Consider the following 19,372-nt stretch of genomic DNA (forward strand, 5'->3'; position numbering starts at 1 on the left):
TCACTGTTCAAAATTTATTTGGTATTTTAGTTGGTATGACAGTTGGTTGCATTGTCTTTTTACATTATATGGCAATGTACACTATATTCTGACATATATAGTACACAAAATAAGATCCTTTAGAAGAGTTATGCACAATACATGCAATATTGAATTTATACATTGGATCCCAGGATGTGACTGAAGAAGAAAAGATGGCCTAGGCATGTTGGATGTTGGGATGAAGGAATCAGAAGTTACAAAACACAGTAAATACACATCTGGTTTAAGGAGTAGCTGCAGCATATATGACATTGGCAGTGGTGCCTCCGATATTACGTTAACCAATTTAGGACTACACAAGACAGGTCTCATCCAGCATCAGGACATAGCTGCAGGGTTTTGTGAACCATTCCTATGTGTAACTTTAGGAAACTGATGTTTTTTTCTTAGGCCATTTTAATATTACGACTTGAGTAACAGGTCAGATAATAAGGACAACATACACAACCTCCAATTAAAATCTTGTTGTAGTCTAGACAGTGACATGGTACATTAGAAAATTTTAAAACTGCAGCTCCTTTTGGATCCCCCAAAGTGTATCTGCACTCTTCTTTAAACGGGCCTCTTCCTCAGGAGTCAGAGTCACCTTCACAACATCAGAGATTCCATTCTGTCCCAAGATGCAAGGAACACTAAGGAAGACATCATCTTTTATTCCATAGAGACCCTGAAGACAAAATGAAAAATATTTTATGTTTTGTTTATGCATTCTGGTTTCTCCTAAGACTTGAATTCTCTACAATTATGAAACTTATTTATTTAGTACAACTTGAGAAGTAGAAATTCCTTTCCACATTTTCAGTTAGGATGTTATGAACAGTACAAGTCATCAAAATACCAAAAGAATTTCTGTTCTAATAGAAAATCTAAATTATTGCCATTATCCATATTACTGTCAAGTTTTTATTGATAACATCCTGGCAACTCTATCTTGAGTGGGACTTCTTTTTTTCCTCCAAAGGAAAAAATTTTTCTTTTATGGTCTTCCACCTACCTCAACTTATTATCAGTAAGTTCTCAAGTATCTATGCAGTGAACATCGTACAAGTAGACAAGGTATGGTGAACACAGTATTAGTAGACATTAATCCCAAAGCTCAACCATTTCTCTCCAAAAAAGAAAACTGTGAGTGAATTATGTCACTTAAATCAACGATTGACAACGACTCTAACTGCTTTCACAGAAGAATCTTTTTTAAAAGCCAGGAAATAATGGCAAATACAGTGTATCATTACATAGACCTACCTTAATCATGGTGGAAATTGGATGCACCCGCCTAAGATTCTTCATTATACTTTCTGCCAAATCTGCCACAGAAAGTCCAATGGCCCAGGAAGTGTAGCCTTTTAGTTTGATCACCTCATAGGCACTGTAGGGTAGGGAAGGACAGGGAAAGGTAGGAAAATGTAAGGTAAGAGAAAGATACAGCTTTCACTGAACACATGCTTTATATATATATATATACACCTGAGTAACAGGTATATACCTGAGTAACACTTGCCATGTATACCAGGATATTATGTATAGGGATGTTCGCAACAGTAATATTAGTAATAGCAAAAACCCTGGCAATAAGCCCGATGATATAATAAGCTCTCCAACAGGGAATGGATAAGTTGTGGTACATACACAGAACGTATTCAATACAATGGAATGTTACAAAACTGTCAAAACAAGTAACTATACCTACATGCAAAAAAATTTGATTCTTTAAAATGTAATGCTCAATTTTAAAAAGTTACTACAAAATTACGTATAGTATTTGACTCAAGATTATTTCAAACAAAGGATGAGTTGTAGTTGTAGTTGTATTTCAAACAAAGGAGGAGTGAGGGAAAGAGCTCAGAACTCATGCACATCCAAGTACCAGCAGAAGACTAGTGTTTCTAACTCAACACTATGCTATACTTAGTTAACAGCCATTGTCAATGTTTCTTGGGTTGGATGGTGGGTTCACAAGTTTTTATAAGAGGGCCTTGCCTAAATCAATCGTGATTCAATATTCAATTCTATGGACCTGAGGTCCACACATGACCACATTCATGGTTTATAGGAAGTAAATCAAAACTGAAAGATTCCCTATTTAAACAATTTCTAACAGTTAATATCTACATTTTTAGCACAATTATGAACCTAGACATTGTTTGAAACTTTATAATCATTTGAACGAACAAGTTATTTGTTTCTACTCATAAAGCCTGTAACAGGAAATTAGATTTAAAAATTCTTGGGGTGCCTGGGTGGCTCAATTGGTGGAGAGTTCAACTCTTGGTTTTGGTTCAGGTCATGATCTTGATTACTTAAATAAATAAAACGTTAGATAAATAAACAGAATCTTATCCCTAATTGAACGAACCATATATGCTACTGAGGACTGAATCTCAAATAAGATAGACTTACAAGCACAAAAAGATTTATACTATACAGAACTATAGCAAAAAAAGACTTGCACTTATAATTTTCAATATCTTTATCTCTGTTTTAGTATATGTGCTGCCAAAGTGAGCACTTTATCTCTGTTTTATAGTATGTTCTTTATAAAAATTTTTAAAAGTTTATTTTTTATTATTTTTAAGTAATCTCTAAATTCAGCCAGCTAGTCAGGTGTCCCTCGAAAAATGTTTTCTAAGTACTCAAATGTTATTAAACTTTCAAACTTTAAAGTAAAAATAATGTTTTAATCTTCTGTATTGCCAAATTATGAGATCTATTACCTGTCAACCACCTGTTTGTGAACCTGTTTCCACTGTTCCTTATCTGCATCAGTGCCTAAGTCAGGGTGCAGATTCTTCAGAGAGACACCAGCAACATTTACTCCACTCCATACAGGCACTAAAAGAAACAGTATAGAATACATTTATTTCTGCACACCATCCAGCAGACAGTAATAGCATTCTAACCAGTCTTAAGGATTAATTATTAACCTGCTTCAAGTCAACACACTCCTTGCTTGCTGACTTAAGACTCCTTATCCATAACAGAAGTAATTCACCTTCTTTGAGATCTGCCGACTACTGGTCTTGGGGAATAAAGAACCACAACTTTAGGCAGCCTCTATGGCTCAGCGGTTTAGCGCCGCCTTCAGCCCAGGGCATGATCCTGGAGACCTGGGATCAAGTCCCACATCAGGCTCCCTGCATAGAGCCTGCTTCTCCCTCTGCCTGTGCCTCTGCCTCTCTCGCTCTCATGAATAAATAAAATCTTAAAAAAAACAAACAAACAAACAAAAAAAAAAAACAAGAAATATCACAGACCACTGCATTCCCTTAACTGATTAAACCCATTCAAAACTCTCTGGGCCAAGCAGAAACCTGAGTTGGCTTTTGGATAAAAGCCTGCTTTCTCAGGGCACCTGGGGGGCTCAGTGGTTGAGCATCTGCCTTTGGCTCCAGTTGTGATCCCGGGGTCCTGGGATCGAGTCCTGCATCAGGCTCCCCACAGGGAACCTCCTTCTCCCTCTGCCTGTGTCTCTGCCTCTCTCTCTGTGACTCCTGTGAATAAACAAAATCTAAGAGTCTGTCTTCTTCCCAGGTTGCCAGCCTCCTGCATAAAGCTCATATTCCTTCCCAGTCAAAACTTGCCTCTTGAGTACTGGCCTTTTAAGCAATGAGGAGTCAAAATTGGGTTTGGAAACAAGACTAGTAATTTTGACATTTTTCTAATTATCATTTCTTATCTAGGGAGGATTACCTGCCTTGGGTAGATGGTCAAGACTACCAATGCCCTTACTCTTATGCTTTCATTGATTATAAAGCTGAGAATTTTCAGCAGATTCTAACTTGTTTTCCTAACCTATTAGGATGTTTAATCCATACATATTTGAGAAATATAGATAATATGAGATCATAAGGGGGAATTTACTTGGCATAAGTAACTGAGAACTCTGCACAAATCATAACATCCTTCAACTGTGATAGAATTTTTCCATTCACTTCATTTGGATGGGCTGACCTTTTTAGAGTCACGCAGTTTAAGTCAAGTATAGACAGCTGTGATATGAAAGGACTGAGGTCATCCTAGGAACTATCCTCTTATTTTAATATGTCATTGTAAGAAATAAAAGAAATTTCATTCCCCATCCCTCATGCCATAAAGTACCATATAAAATGGTTAAAATCTTAACATGTAATTATAGCAAAAGGCAGATTTTTAGAAACCATTCTACTCCAATGAATGGATTATCTGATTTCAGCTCTGATTTAATAATGAAACTTCTATCAATATTTTACACAGTCTTTTTGAAAACAAAAAGAGGAAATAAGTTATGCTTACCACTGGAGTCTCCATGCTCTCCAAGGACCCACCCATGACAGCTTAACGGGTGAACTCCCAACCTTTCCCCCATTAGGTAACGGAACCGGGCTGAATCCAGATTGCAACCACTTCCAATAACTCGGTTTTTGGGAAAGCCACTTATCTTCCAAGCCACATAGGTCAAGATATCCACTATGAAGAAAACATTGAGGCAAAGATACTACGTAAATTATTAGATAATGTCTGGCTACTCAAGATATATGGCTGTGTATGAATCTTGATACTGATTATGATCAATCAGTATTTTTGTTAAATTTTTAAACCTCTATATTTGCATAATACAGCAAATTCGTTAAGTATTCAAGAAGGGTGGCTTAATGAAAATAAATTGTGCACCAAGAGCACCTTATTCATAAACTTACACCTCACCTAAAGACCTTCTTGGGCGAATAATTTTTAAGTTCTAAATACATTCAAGGGCATTGTACCTCCTTTGTTATTTTAAACTCAACTTTATTTTAGGGGTGCCTGGGTGGCTCAGTTGGTTAAGCATCTGCCTTCTGCTCAGGCCATGATCCTGGATCCTGAGCGAGAGCATTGAGCTCCACATCAGGGACCCTGCTCAGTGCAGTCTCCTTCTCTGACCCTCCCCCCTCTCATGCTGCTCTTTCTCAAATAAATAAAATCTTTAAAAAATAATAATAAGGGATCCCTGGGTGGCGCAGCGGTTTGGCGCCTGCCTTTGGCCCAGGGCGCGATCCTGGAGACCCGGGATCGAGTCCCACATCGGGCTCCCGGTGCATGGAGCCTGCTTCTCCCTCTGCCTGTGTCTCTGCCTCTCTCTCTCTCTCTGTGACTATCATGAATAAATAAATAAAATCTTTAAAAAAAAAAAAAAAAAGTAAAAAATAATAATAATAAACTTAACTATTTTAGCAAATCCATTCATACAAGGAAAATGAAAATATGAGAAATAAGCACGTGTATACAGAACATCACATAGAACACCAGTTTTACTTGAGCTCATCTATTTGTGTAATTAAGAGTCTCACCTGGATTGGAAACAACAAGCAACTTGCAGTTTGGGCTGTATTTGACAATATTAGGAATGATGAACTTAAAGATGTTCACGTTACGCTGGACCAAATTAAGACGACTTTCTCCCTCTTGCTGACGTGCCCCAGCCGTGATAATAACCAGCTTGGAGTTTGCAGTCACATTGTAGTCTAGACAAAAGTGAACAAAAACCAGATGAGGGCCTTTAAAAGAACTCTATTACCTAGCCAGCAAAAATTTGTCCCATAAACTTTTTTGTGATGGACAGTTTTATCAGTGTTTTATCATCTCCCCTACTTCCTTTCACACATGGGTAAATACAGATAAATGCCTATAATGCCACTCTCCTACCCCCATCTCCTCCTTTAGTTTTTGGCTGCTTAACATGAAGGAAGAGTGCATCAACACCTCCCTTGTAGTCTCGTTTTAGACTGTGACTTTATATTATAATATATAATGATCTGGGAAGAGTTGGAAAGAATCAAATGAGCTATATCTCCCAATTTTTTTTGCCACCTAAGCTCGTGCTCATTCTTCCATTCTCCTCTTCCTATTAACCTCTTTATTGTGATCATACCAGCCCAAAGACAGGCTGGTTTTTGTTTTTAAGCAAAGGCAACTTTACACTTATCAGGCATATCTTACTTCTAGATACCCTATGGCACAGGATGGTTAACTCAGCCCATAGATAAGCAGTCCACGGTTTTCAAGCGTTAAACAGAAGACTATTTGATTACTTATGTCCAGGTTGCCTGACAAGGGCTCATAAGTGTGAAAGGCCCAAGAATATCTGAACAGGCTCATTTACCCTATTCTCAACCTTGTATTAGTGTGTGAAAGGAGCAGGGGAAGTATATTAAATATTAGAAATAATATGGTTAAACATGGACCTGACGAGCTTTACTAATTACATTCTGATTCAGATGCTTTCCTTACTAGGACATATTGGATTTCCATTTAGAACCATTTACTAGAAATTGAAACTTTGATATAAACAGATTATCAAGGCAAAATTGTTCAAAGGCTCCTATATAAAAAATAAATCTTTGAAGTGGCAGGATTTCAAGCGTGACAGAGAATTAAGTCTAGCATAGACCACAATATAAACTTGTTGAAATCAACCTTTGCCAGAGACAATTTTTGGTGTTCTAAGGAAAAGGCTGCCGTGCTGGAGATCCATCATCTCTCCCTTCAATTTGTCTTCCATGACATCAACAAGAGCGAGTTCATCTGCCAAGTCCTAAAAGACAAAATTTTTACTCAAATGTAAAACTGCTACTTCCAAGTTTTAGAAAGGCATGCAAATTTTGTATTTCTAGCATAGAATTCTGCTACTTTATTAATATCAGGACATACTTCAAAGTAGACGCAAGTACCCATTTAAAAACGGACTCACAAAAATAAAATAAAATAAAATAAAAAATAAAAAAATAAAAAATAAAATAAAAACGGACTCACAGATGACCCATGCATAGGAAGAAGTACTGATCTCTTCTCTTCACTAAACCAACCTTTGGGGAATCCCTGGGTGGCTCAGCTGTTTAGCACCTGCCTTCGGCCCAGGGCGTGATCCTGGAGTCCCAGGATCGAGTTCCGCATCGGGCTCCCTGCATGGAGCCTGCTTCTCCCTCTGCCTGTGTCTCTGCCTTTCTCTCTCTCTCACGAATAAATAAATTCTTTAAAAAGATCCTTTCAACTGAACCTGTAAATGTTCATAGGTGCATCTCAGACCAGGAGCACCAACAATAGCTTTAATACATATGAATTGTTATAACAAAGTAGGTTATATTAGCTGAGCTAGTATAGTATAACAGATTTATTCCCCAAGTTACCAATACTACAATAACCTGGGGCATCTGCCTTCAGCTCAGGTCATGATCTCAGGGCTCTAGGATCAAGCCCCATCTCAGGCTCCCTGCTCAGCCAGGAGTCTACTTCTCCCACCCCCTCTACCCCTCCCCCTGCTTGTGCTCGTGCTTTCAAATAAATAAAATCTTCGTAAAAAAAAAAAAATATATATATATAATAACCTGGCAATTACTCTTATACACACCTGAGTTAGAGAGCATCACAGGAAAAGACCACAGATTATTCACAGATGTGAGATAAACATCAATGGCATCAATTTCCGATCAAGTGGGAAAGCATTAAGAATTTCGACAGGTATCCCCTCTTTTTAGAAGTTTTCATTATGCCAATTCACCTTTTTTTAAAAGACTTTATTTATTTATTCATGAAAGAGAGAGAGAGAGAGAGGTAGAGACACAGGCAGAGGGAGAAGCAGGCTCCATGTTTTGGAACCCGATGCGGGACTCGATCCCGGGACTCCAGGATCGCATCCTGGGCCGAAGGCAGGTGCTAAACCACTGAGCTACCCAGGGATCCCCCCAATTCACTTTTACACAAAATCTAATATTAGTACCTGTTTTCACCAACTGAAAGAAATCCAAAGAGGATTTTTGCTTTTATGAGAACAGGCAAAAAGCAAAATAGCATTCAGTGTTTGTTCTGCATGAGCCCTTATTACAGAGGTTGCATACACCCTAGGTACTACCAAGCTCCTTCCCCAAGGAACCTTACCCAGCATCTCAATAGCAAGCTGTCATAGATTTGAACCGTGTGAGCATCTGTACCTTACTTTGCACATCCATTAGCAAGATGTGTCCTAAGGTATCAGAAAAGCCTAAGGTTATTTCTTGGGTCTGAAAGTGCTCAAAAAATTTTCCATGGAAATTAATGGTAATTGCCTCTTCATTTTACAACATTTCAGCTTCACAAAGGTTCCATAGGAATGCTCTCTTTTAGGATAGTGGGGGAAACTTTTACACTATGTGGCCTCTCTAAGATCACATATAAAGCAATGTGTTGTTACCCAACCTCTGCATAGCTCATTTCTGCCTTCAGTTCCTTATTTCAGTCCTTTCCTGTTCAAAAGCCAGAATTAATCATTTCACTCCCTTATTAGGAACTCCAAACCTAAACTTCAAAGATATTTTAATATTACAAACTGCCTTGATTTTTTTCTTATATAAACTAGGCTTGATTACTGTAAAACGTGTTCTTTATTCATTTACAAATTACTAAATTTGGTACCATAGCTGGTACCAAAATTACTATTCAAGGTGAGGGGCAATGGAGATTTTTATGGGAGAAAGACAAGATTTCCCACAGTTAGTGTGATTTTTAATTTTACCAAATGTACGTTATCACTTTCAACTCAAAAATTACTCCAAAATAAATTTAGCTGGTTTAAAAGCATGGACTCTTCTTCATTTATAGGCAATTCATGCACATAAATACGGTAAAGTGAATTTAAGGAATTGTGTAACCTGCCTAATAACTTTTGGTACACATACCCTTTCGGTATGGCATCACACATCTCTAGTTTGTTCCACAAAAAGCTTTTTGAATGAGTGCATGAACCTGAATATTTGTATATACAATGTGATTAATACAATTCTTGGGGAGGGGGGGGATGGATGGCTTCCAGAGTGATTGGCTCTCACTTACCTTCATTAAGATACTGATGGCACAAGCCATGCCAACAGCACCAACCCCAACAACTGTAATCTTATTCTGGGGGGTATGGTCTTCCTTAAGAAGATTCTGAATCAGCTGATCCTTGAGCGTTGCCATTTTGGACTTAGAACCAAAAGGAATCTATAGGGGGTAAAAAACAGTCAGTGCATCCTCTTTAAATTAACGCTATTAACCAAAAGCTGTTCCTAAAGAGCTTATTTTACTTCCTTTGGGGGTACTTGCCCCTAAAAAGGGGAAAGGAAAAAAGCCTAAACATGGATAGAGAAATGGTGAAAGACCTAATGCCAGGGTCTGGTTTGGCTAAGACCTTGGTGTAAAGGATCTCACCTTGGCCTGGAAAAATAATATTGATGTTTGGGTGTAAGTATAGCTTCCTGAGGATTCACTCATCTTGACTGATTAACCCCAAGCGGGGCCGCCTGGCCTCACGCAAAAATCACTGCAGCTCAGCTCCAGTCACCAGGGCTCCCCGCAAACCCTCAAGGGAGGAGCACAAGAACGTGCAGGAAGCTCCCGTAACGGCCTCGTGGAGGCCCCCGGCTGCTGCCCGAGGCCGTGCAGAAAGCTCCGCTCATGCGCACTCGCCCCTTGCAGCGGCGGAAGGCCGGCTCCGCAGGGCCCGAGGGCTCCCCTCCCCGCCCCGCCCCCGCCCCCGCCCCGCGCGGCGCCGGGCTCGAGCGCATGCTCCGCGGCTTTGCAGAGCCGGGCCCCAGCCCCGACGGCGGCGGCCGGGGGAGCCCCGCCCGCGAGCGGAAACGACCGCGAACCCGCGAGGCAGCGGCCCCGAGGCGGACTTTAGACCTCGCCGGGGCCCAGCCGGCCGCCTCCCGCGCCGCCGCATTTTAAGCCGCAGAGGCTGCTGTTAACCAACAGGGAGGGAGGCGCCTCGTGCGGCCTCCGCCGCGATCCATGTTGCAAAGGCGTGAGGACCGGTAAGAGGAAATACCTTCAGGACAGGAAGCGGGAAAAAAAAAAAAGAAAAAAAAAAAAAAAGCTGCAGAGGCCCGGAGCCCTAAAGTTCCTAGATCCTTGGTGGATGCCCCATTTCCGGCGCGGGGTGGGGGTGGGGGGCTTAGCTCGGCTAATCCGACCCCGCTCTGCATCCCCTGGAAAGATGATCACCGGCTGCATCGCGGAGGCCACGTCTAGTCTTGACACCACCCCCCAAAGGGCAAGAATATCCGAGAGGGCGTCCAGGCAGGCAGCCCAGAGGCCCCGGGCTGGAGTCGGGTCTCTCCTTACAGATCGCGGCTATTTCTAGAAGCTGGCTTCACCAAACCTGCAGCCTGGGGCCCGGCGGGGCCGGGGGGGGGGGCCCTGCAGAACGCGGGGCTGCTCCCCACCTTGGGGCCCCCGACGTGCCCGGACCCCCGCCCAGCGTTAGGTGGCCCCACCTCTCAAAACGAGTGGAGGGTACCAGGTGCCCTCAAGGTCCCACGTGAGACGCAGGAGGGCTCGGACCCCCGTTTCGCCTGGGCGCCGCGGAGCCCACCCAGCACCCACCGCCCGCGGCCGCTCGCAAGGTCAGCCTGCGCCGGCAGCCGCCCCGCGGGGTCCGCCCCTCCGCGTCCCGGGCTAAGAGGCGCCCCGGGCCGCGCTCCGCCTTCTTCGGACCCCGTGCCCCGCGCCAACACTCAGCTGCGGGGGCTCGGGGGGCTCGGGGCGCTCGGGAACCCGGACCTCGAGTTCGGTGCCGCTCGCCTACTTCAAGCTCAGATCGGTCCCACCCGGGCCGTCCCGCATCCACCCGGGCTTCCGACCGCCTGGGCACAGCGCACGCGTGTGCACCTGGGCTGCCCGGCCCGACCAGAGCCGCCGCCCCGGTCCGCCACCGTCCCCAGCGCCCCCCCAGGCGGGGCCCCCTCCCGGGCCGCGGCGACCAAGCCACCCGGGGGCCGCCCGCTGTCCCCGCCTCCGGCTCGGCGCGCCGGGCCCCACCGTACCCCGTACCGGGCGTGCACGTCGGGACTTGGCGGCGGCGGCGGCGGCGGCGGCGGCTCCGACTCCCGGGGCCGCGCGCGGGAGGGGCCTTAAGTGGAAGCGCGAGGCTGACGTCACGGGGGCAGCCGGGCGGACGTGCGGGAACCCACGTGTGGGTCGGGCCAGGGGCGGGCTCCGCGCGGGGCGGGGCGGGGCGGGGCGGGGGAAGCGCGGGCGGCGCGCGCCGCGGGGGGGCGCACCTGCGCACCTGCGGACCCGCGCACCTGCGGACGTCGGGGGGCGCCCGCGCCGCGGTGCCTCTGGCCCCTAGAGCCCCGCCCGCAGCCCGGATCCCGCCGGGCCGACCCTCAGGAGAGGCTTGCGCCGACTCTTGCCCCGTTTCCCACTGCCCAGAACCGCTGCTGGCACGAAGGCACTCAACAGTTTGTTGGAAGGGAGGGGATGCCTAGCGCAGCATCATTCCGTCCTTACCCAGCTCGAGTGATCCCCGAAACTTGGCGCTGCTGCTAAACCTTCCAAGTCCCCCAGCTCGCAGCGAGGCCTCAGCCCTAGTCTTTGTTGGTGCCCTTCCTTTGCCTGGCCTGCCTTCCTCCTCTAGATCTTCTTTAAACCCCACCCATCATCTGGTAACACGCGCGCGCGCGCGCACACACACACACACAGTTGGTATCTCCGTTGTCGCTGCATCTGCTGAGCTGCGTCTCCTTCAAACCGGCTTGCATTAGCGAAGGGTGGCACTCGGCTCTCCTGGCGGACAGTGATTCTCTCAAGGGCGTGCATCATTTTTCTACGTCCTCCTTTGCACCTGGGACCAACTTAGAGTCCAGTTCTGAGAAAGATCCATAATTATGGGTTTCTTGATTTTGAAGGGAACATGCCAACCTCAGTTCCAGAAAAGCAGGGCATCTTTCAAGCATGTCCTAATGGTTTTCTCATCACTCTAGGAGGCCGCGAAACCTAGGCTCTCACCTGGAACACACACAGCTGGACCAGCTGAAGGCCAGCCACAGATTCCCCATTGTTTCTCAGGGCAGGGCCATAGCAGTACTGCCTGTGGACACTCGGTCTTTGCAACAATGGCCTCATTCAGTTAGGCTGGGCCCCTGCCTACTTACCAGGTGTGACCACAGCTGCTGGCAGGAAGGCAGAGCTCAAAGGATAGAAGGTAGGCTGAGCAGACAGGTAAGAACTCTCACCAGGAGGACTCTAGAACGACCTCTAAAGATAATCTAGGCAGAAAGTTTACAGCCCCCTAAATTAAAACACCTCACAACTCACTCCAAGCACAGCTTCCTTCTTCTTTGCAGAACAGTAGCCTCTACTTAACTTTATAAATATGAATAAAACAAGTACCACTTACTGAATACCTCCTTTGTCTCGGGCGGCAAACTAAGTAATACCTATACTCATTTTTCACTGTATTTCTTTGGAATACGCATAATTACCCCATTTTGCAGATAAGAAGCCAAGGCTCAAAGAGATTAGTGACTTTGCGAAGGTCATACAACTAATAAGTGATTTCAGGTCATTTAGGACTGAATCCAAAGCCTATGATTTTTTTCTGTACAGGATGTTGTCCCATCTCCACCCCTCACTCCCAACTCCACAAAAGTCAAATTATGGAGGTGGCCCAGCCAGTCCTAGGCTCAGAAAGTTTTTTTACACTGAGAGACAGTAGATGCCACTGGGTGTCCCTGCCTGTCTGCTGGGCTGTGACATGAGTCTTCTCCTGCCCTGGTCCTTATACCATCTGCACTCCTGCTTTCAAGCCTTTAGACTTGGCCCGGAATTTATACCACATGGTGTCCTGAGTCTCCAGCTTACTGATGGCTGATCTTGGGACTTCTCAGCCTCCAATTGCCTAAGCCAATTCCTTTTTTTTTTTTTTTTTTAAGATTTTATTTATTTACTCATCAGAGACAGAGAGAGAGGCAGAGACATAGGCAGAGGGAAAAACGGGCTTCCTGTGGGGAGCCTGATGTGGGACTCAATACCAGGACCCTGGGATCACACCCTGGGCCAAAGCCTGCCACTCAACCACTGAGCCACCCAGGTGCCCCGCAAATTCCGTATAATAAATTTCATTACATCTATTGGTTCTGTTTCTCTGGAGAACCCTAGTACATTCCACGTAGAAGAATTTCTATACTGGGACATCTGGGTGGCTCAGTGGTTGAGCGTCTGCCTTTGGCTCAGGGCGTGATCCCGGAGTCCGGGGGTCGAGTCCCACATCGGGCTCCCTGCATGAAGCCTGCCTCTCCTCTGCCTGTGTCTCCCTATATCTCTGTGTGTCTCTCATGAATAAATAAATAAAATCTTAAAAATAAATAAATTTTAAAAAGAAGAATTTCTATACTAAAGCCCAAACAGAATGTAGGACCCATGGGATGAGTCAGAAAAGCACTGTTTCAGAGGGCAGAACAGACTTTTCCAACTTAACAAAGTGTTCTTCAAGGATGGCCCTTTTAGGGGATCCCTGGGTGGCTCGGTGGTTTTAGCGCCTGCCTTTGGCCCAGGGCGTGATCTTGGAGTCCTGGGATCAAGTCCCACATTAGGCTCCCTGCATGGAGCCTGCTTCTCCCTCTGCCTGTGTCTGTCCGCCTCCCCCCCTCATCCCCCGTCCGCCCGCCCCCTTCTCTCATGAATAAATTAATTAAAAAAAAAAAAAGAATGGCCCTCTTAAAAGGGAACATCTCACAAAGAGGTGGCTTGAGCAGGGGACAGGCTGGCCTCAGAGAGTGAGTGGTACTCAGTAACCAATATAAGATTTTCCTAAAATGGTCCTGGCCAAAGAATGGTATCCACCCGAAAGACAGTGCTGAGTCATTCCTTCATTAAGTGTTTGTTACAGTCCTCTTCAAGAAAGTTCAATGGCTCCCCATTCAAGGGCTTCAATATTAAAATCCAAATTCCTTGGAAGGCCCTCTAGGCCCTCTGTCATCCAGTGCCCACATCCTCTCTTTGGCTTTATCTCCTATTTTCCTGCATGCTTCCTAAATGGCAGTCCCAAGGCTCCTTCTGCCTTCCCCATCTATGCCATGCACTTCTACCTAGGCCCATCCTTCTGCCGGAATGTTCTCCACCTTGCCACCATCCCGACCCTCCCAAAACCCACGTACTTATAGATCAAGTGCTATTGCTTGAGCTTTATATTAAGCTAATTCTTATCGCTGTCCCTTTCTTTTTCTCACTAGACTGTGAGCTCCTCGTGGACAGAAACTTTCTCATTTATCTCCATACTCCCAGCACGTGCATTTATTTGTTTTATAAATATATTTTGAATTAGGTGCCTACTATGCAAAGGGCACTATGCTAGGTGCTGGGGTATAACAATGAATAGACAAATTTATATGTCTTCAAAGACTATAGTATTTAATGAGGGGAGACCAACAGCACCTCTATGGTTAAAATATAAGATAGAGGGATACCTGGGTGCTCAGTGGTTGAGCGTCGGCCTTCAGCTTGGGTCATGGTCCCAGGGTCCTGGGATGGAGTCCCGTATGGGCTCCCCGTGGGGAGCCTGCTTCTCCCTCTGCCCGTATCTCTGCCTCTCTCTCTGTGTGTCTCTTGTGAGTAAATAAATAAAATTAAAAAAAAAATGTAAGATAGACTAGAACACTACCACAAAAGAGGCAGAAAAAATTTGCTCTAGCATTCAGAAGAGAGAAAGGTCCTTTGGCCAGGAATATCAGAGAAGGCTTTCTAGGAGAGGCAGCATCTGAGCTTTGCCCAGAAAAAGAAAGACTTCAATTGCTGAAGATCAGGTGTCGAGAAAGCAGAGAATGCAGTGTGAGCAAATGAATGGAGGCAGGAAATTCGAAGTGTGTCTAGTGAATTTTTAGCTTTAAATGCCAGACTATGAAATTTGGGTGTTTTTGTTGTTTTTTGGTGGTCAGTGGAAGTCCTAGATGTTTTTGGAGAATGGGAGAGATAGAGTGAATGCAAAGTAGTTACAAGGTCATGGAAAGTTTTGTAAATAATACAGAAGAAGCTCAGAACGTTTAACTCTAACCACAACTGCACAAGACATTCACTTCCCTGACACACCCTCCACAGCCCCCACAGTCTCTCCTTTTTTTTTTCACCTGTTTCATGTTTGCAAAGCAGATGGCTTTCCTGAGTTGCCCAAGGGCCCAAGATGCAGACAATCTCATCAGTCTCTGTTCCTGACAGGCCAGGCGCTGCTGTGCATGTGCCAAGAGAGCAGGTGCCTGCCCCTGGAAGACTGCTTCGGTCATCCCCCCACGCCCATCACCTATCACGTGATGGGAGTGGAAGCCAAAGACTCCACCCTGGCTCCTCAAATGCTCCTGGGTGTCCTATATTGGTACCCTGGTGCCTCCCCCCACCCTTCACCCCACCCCTCTTGCAGGCTGCCCTCGTTGTCAGGTGCTGATTCTCTTTTTGGCTTGCATTGTTATTCCCTCCAGAGTTCATTCCTTACGTGTTCATTTTTTTTCTTTTATTTATTTATGATAGTCACACACACACACAGAGAGAGAGAGAGAGAGAGAGGCAGAGACACAGGCAGAGGGAGAAGCAGGCTCCATGCACCGGGAGCCTGACGTGGGATTCGATCCCGGGTCTCCAGGATCGCGCCCTGGGCCAAAGGCAGGCGCCAAACTGCTGCGCCACCCAGGGATCCCCCCTTACGTGTTCACCTAACAGAATCCACCTCAGAAACTCTGGATTCTTTTTTCTATAGACCGAATGTGGGATCCCTCGGTGGTGCAGTGGTTTAGCGCCTGCCTTTGGCCCAGGGCATGATCCTGGAGACCCAGGATCGAATCCTACATCGGGCTCCCGGTGCATGGAGCCTGCTCCTCCCTCTGCCTGTGTCTCTGCCTCTCTCTCTCTCTCTGTGTGACTATCATAAATACATAAAAATTTATAAAAAAAAAAAAAAGAGCGAATGTTTGTGGGCCCCCTGCCCTCCCCACCACCACTCAGATGTTGAAACCTAATCCCTAACCTGATGGTATTGAGAGGTGGAGCCTTTAGGAGGTGATTAGAACATGAGGGTGGAGTCTTCATGAATGGGATTAGTGCCCCTTTCTGTCTCCTTTTTTTTTTTTTTAAGATTTTATTTATTTATTCATGAGAGACGCACACACACACACACAGAGGCAGAGACACAGGCAGAGGGAGAAGCAGGCTCTCTGTGGGGAGCCCAATGCGGGACTCCATCCTAGGACCCCAGGATCACACCCTGAGCCAAAGGCAGACTCTCAACCACTGAGCCACCCAGGTGTCCCGATTAGTGCCCTTAAAAAAGGGGCTCCTTTGCCCCTTCTGTCGTGTGAAGACACAGTGAAAAGATAGCTGTTGATGAACTTGGAAGTGAGCCCTCGCCAGACATCTGCTGAAGCCTGGGTCTTGGACTTCCCAGACTCCAGAACTGTGAGAAATAAGTTTCTGGTGTTTATAAGCCACCCAATCTGTGGAATTTTGTTACAGCAGCCTGAAAGGACTAAAGCACCTTACAGTCACTTCCTATCAAAGGAAGAGAAATGAGACCTGTGCCTTTTTCTCTCCATCCTACCCTGGCAGGGCGTGAGCCTCAAGTTTTCCATCACATTTCCATCACATTTCCATCACATTCCAAGGCAAAGACTGTCACCAGAATATAAGTGGCTTCAAAACTGAGGACCCCTAAAATCAGTGCTACAGAAGGAGTCCTAGGGCCTCTCCAAGCTACACAATCCCCAGCATAACATAAAATGTCCCTTATCTAATCACCGCAGGGAGGATTGTGGGAAGCCGTGATAACCTTTTTTTCTAACATCTTGGGTGTTAAGGACAGTGACAGGCATGGCTTAGCAAAGATGAGTGGGCAGCCTGGTGGCGAGGTGACACTGCCCTGAAGGTCAGCAGACCTGGGTTCTTGCCCTGGATTGGTCATGGACCTCTGAGTGCCATTGTGGCAGTCACATTCCTTCTGTAGTCTCAACATCCTAGACTAAACATATGAGGGTCTCTGCCAGTTTTAGCATCTAGGGAGCCTTTGAGTTACTGAACCAACCTCTGCACATACCTTCATTTTTACAGTTGCTCAGAACTCAGAGGCAAAGCCACCTTCCATTTTGGGAAATGATTTGGGCTGCTTCTGGGGTGGAGGCCGACATTTGAGGGGCCCGGCTGCTCCCATGGCAACTGGAACCCCATGGCTAGCATTCTCCTGTCCCCCCATATTAGTTCCAAAACTGAGTTCAAACTTCCCAAGGCACGGTTGGGTGTTGAATTGGTTCACGAAAAGTCCCAGTGGGCTTTGAAGACAAATTACTGATAATAGGAACCCATCTCTCTTTGATTCGTTAAGGAATTCTTTAAACCTTACCAAATGGGAAATTACATTCCAAGCCCTCGCTCAAAAAAGAAGGCTAGGGACCCCTGGGTGGCTCAGCAGTTGAGTGTCTGCCTTCAGCCCAGGGCCTGATCCGAGACCCGGGATCGAGTCCCGCATCGGGCCCTCCATGGGGATCCTGCTTCTCCCTCTGCCTGTGTCTCTGCCTCTCTCTCTGTGTCTCTCATGAATAAATAAATGAAATCTTTTTTTTTTTAAAGGCTAATTTCTTATAAAATTCTAAGAGGATCAAAGCAATTGTAATTGTCAATCAAGCCAGACATGTCTGTTTATAATTTCCTGGGGCTGCAGTGTGGGCAAGGAACAGAGTCTTCTTATCTGTGCTGCTGCTGACTGGCAGGGCGCCCTCACTGAAATTTGGGTCTCTGGGCCCTGGGATTTTGCTTAAACTGCTCTACACAGCCACCACTCGTCTACCTAAACCTCACAAAGCAGGTTCAGCCTGTACCTGAGCCTCTTCAGAGGACCCTGGCCTGAAAAGGCAGGCCCACCTCATATTTTTAGGGTCCTAGAAGGGGTTCTGGCTCCCTGGGGAGCATGAGATTCTGCTAAGAGAAGCAAAGGAGAGCTTGCCAGGCACTCCAAGAAGGATCTCAGGCTCTGGTGGGCCTGGTGCAGACAAGGAGAAGGCTCCCCCTGCAGCTAGAGAAAGCCCACTGATCCCTCATTTGTGCGTAGCCCAGGGTGGCTGTCCCTGGTGGCGTTTTCACTTCAACCAGGAGAAGAAAGCAGTGCAGGAATTTTTACCTCCACATTACTGGTGAGACTGTGGACACCTCAAACACCGGACCTGGCCCAGGCCACACCGCTGGAAAGGAGCCAGGAGGACCGCGCAGGCCCAGATGGTCCTTCCTTCCCCGGCACCTCCCTGTCCCTGCTGTGCTTCACAGCCTGGAAAGCACTCAGCCAGGCGGCCCCTGAGTTCTCAAAGGGCAACTGGGACCGGGCTGTGACTGGAGAGGTCCAGGCGGCTCATCTGTCCCCAGGGCTGCTCCAGAGCCTTATCTAATCAGCCTCCCTCTCCCTGGCACTCCAGTAGCTTGCACAGTGTGCATGTGTGCAGGGCCAAACTCTGCCCTTTGTACAAACACACTTGCAGTGTCAGGCCCTCTGAAAGGACATTTCAACTTAGCTCATCCTCCAGTTTTAGCCACAGAAGGGAGGAAAGCCGAGGGGAGGCCCTCCCAGCCGTGGCCCTTCTCTACCCACTGAATCAGGAGGAGGCCAGCCTGTCTCGCCTGCCCCTGCTTTGCTTCAGTTGCAGAGCCTCTCCCCTACTCTCCTCTGGCCCACAGGGCGGATACTCACTGTGGGGAACTAGGGCTCAGTGAAGGGACGGGAAGTGTTCTTGGCTTCCATAGTGTTTCAGTGGTGGTGACTAATGGGGCTGGAACCTCCCAATGAGTCTAGTACTTTCTCACTGCGCCAGACACATGGGCTTCTCAACCGGCCTGGGCTCTCCTGGCACTTTGGGTGTGGCTCTCACTCTAGCCTCCGAATCCTGGGGTTTTTCCACTGTATCAGAGCTTCTTCCAACAGCCTTTCACTGAGGTTGGCAGCTTGGCAGTGAGGCCTCACTGTGCAGGAGTCCACACCCCAGGCATTAAAGCTACGGGATTGGCAGGAGGCCACCTCAGCCTCAGCCTCCTCTCCAGGCTCCTTGAGCAGCAGGCTCAGGATGTCACAGACTCTCCCCTTAGCCTCAGCTAGTTCCAAAGCAACCACGTTTCTCCTCCTTCTCCATCAACCACAGATGGGCACAGGCTGTGCCAACATCTCCATAGTAACTAAGGGCCTCAGCTTCCTGCCTTGGGCAACAATCCAGAGCCGGCACCCTTGGCAGAGCTCCTTTGTAGACGCCAGGAAGGCTGACTGTGGCCGCAGACCCACCACACGGCAGCGGCAGCGGCATCCCTGCAAACAGCCCAGGGAGGCAGCCAGGCTGGGCCCCCTGGAGGACTTCAGCCCATCAGTTCTTAGAGAAAGGTCCCGAAACGGGGCGGCCTGGGAAGCCCACCCCCTCGCCCCCATGTGGAATTGATTCCTCAAGGCAGGTAGTGGGGCTCTCGTGTTAAACCCTCTTTGGGGGGGGATCCCTGGGTGGCTCAGCGGTTTCGCGCCTGCCTTCGGCCCAGGGTGCGATCCTGGAGACCCGGGATCGAGTCCCACGTCGGG

General features: G+C 46.8%; 1 protein-coding gene across 6 annotated transcripts; it reads right to left on the bottom strand.

Annotated features, from left to right (window-relative positions):
* Window positions 1-15,028, bottom strand: LOC140614699 (L-lactate dehydrogenase A chain). Of its 6 annotated transcripts, none has more exons than XM_072793839.1 (8): window positions 14,919-15,028; window positions 8,863-9,012; window positions 6,475-6,592; window positions 5,349-5,522; window positions 4,315-4,488; window positions 2,757-2,874; window positions 1,288-1,411; window positions 1-709 (listed from the first exon to the last, which is right to left on the bottom strand). In XM_072793839.1, the coding sequence occupies exons 1-8, from the start codon at window positions 14,985-14,987 to the stop codon at window positions 545-547; spliced, it is 1,092 nt and encodes a 363-aa protein (XP_072649940.1). In that variant the 5' UTR covers window positions 14,988-15,028; the 3' UTR covers window positions 1-544. The 6 variants fall into 6 exon arrangements, with proteins under 6 accessions (XP_072649940.1, XP_072649945.1, XP_072649943.1 ...); XM_072793844.1 differs by lacking the exon at window positions 14,919-15,028 and adding an exon at window positions 11,305-11,453; XM_072793842.1 differs by lacking the exon at window positions 14,919-15,028 and adding an exon at window positions 10,843-10,999.
* Between the last annotated feature and the right edge of the window lie 4,344 nt (window positions 15,029-19,372).

Source organism: Canis lupus, chromosome 23 (assembly GCF_048164855.1).
Source record: "Canis lupus baileyi chromosome 23, mCanLup2.hap1, whole genome shotgun sequence".
Classification (NCBI taxonomy): Eukaryota; Metazoa; Chordata; class Mammalia; order Carnivora; family Canidae; genus Canis; species Canis lupus.

Bases quoted from the DNA above. Each gene is read 5' to 3' on its own strand.
- LOC140614699 (XM_072793839.1), bottom strand. From the start codon at position 14,987: ATGAGATTGTCTGCATCTTGGGCCCTTGGGCAACTCAGGAAAGCCATC. The intron at 9,013-14,918 runs GTGAAAAAAAAA...TACCCCCTATAG, and splicing joins GCTTTGCAAACATGAAACAG to ATTCCTTTTGGTTCTAAGTC. The intron at 6,593-8,862 runs GTAAGTGAGAGC...TTTGTCTTTTAG, and splicing joins CCATCAGTATCTTAATGAAG to GACTTGGCAGATGAACTCGC.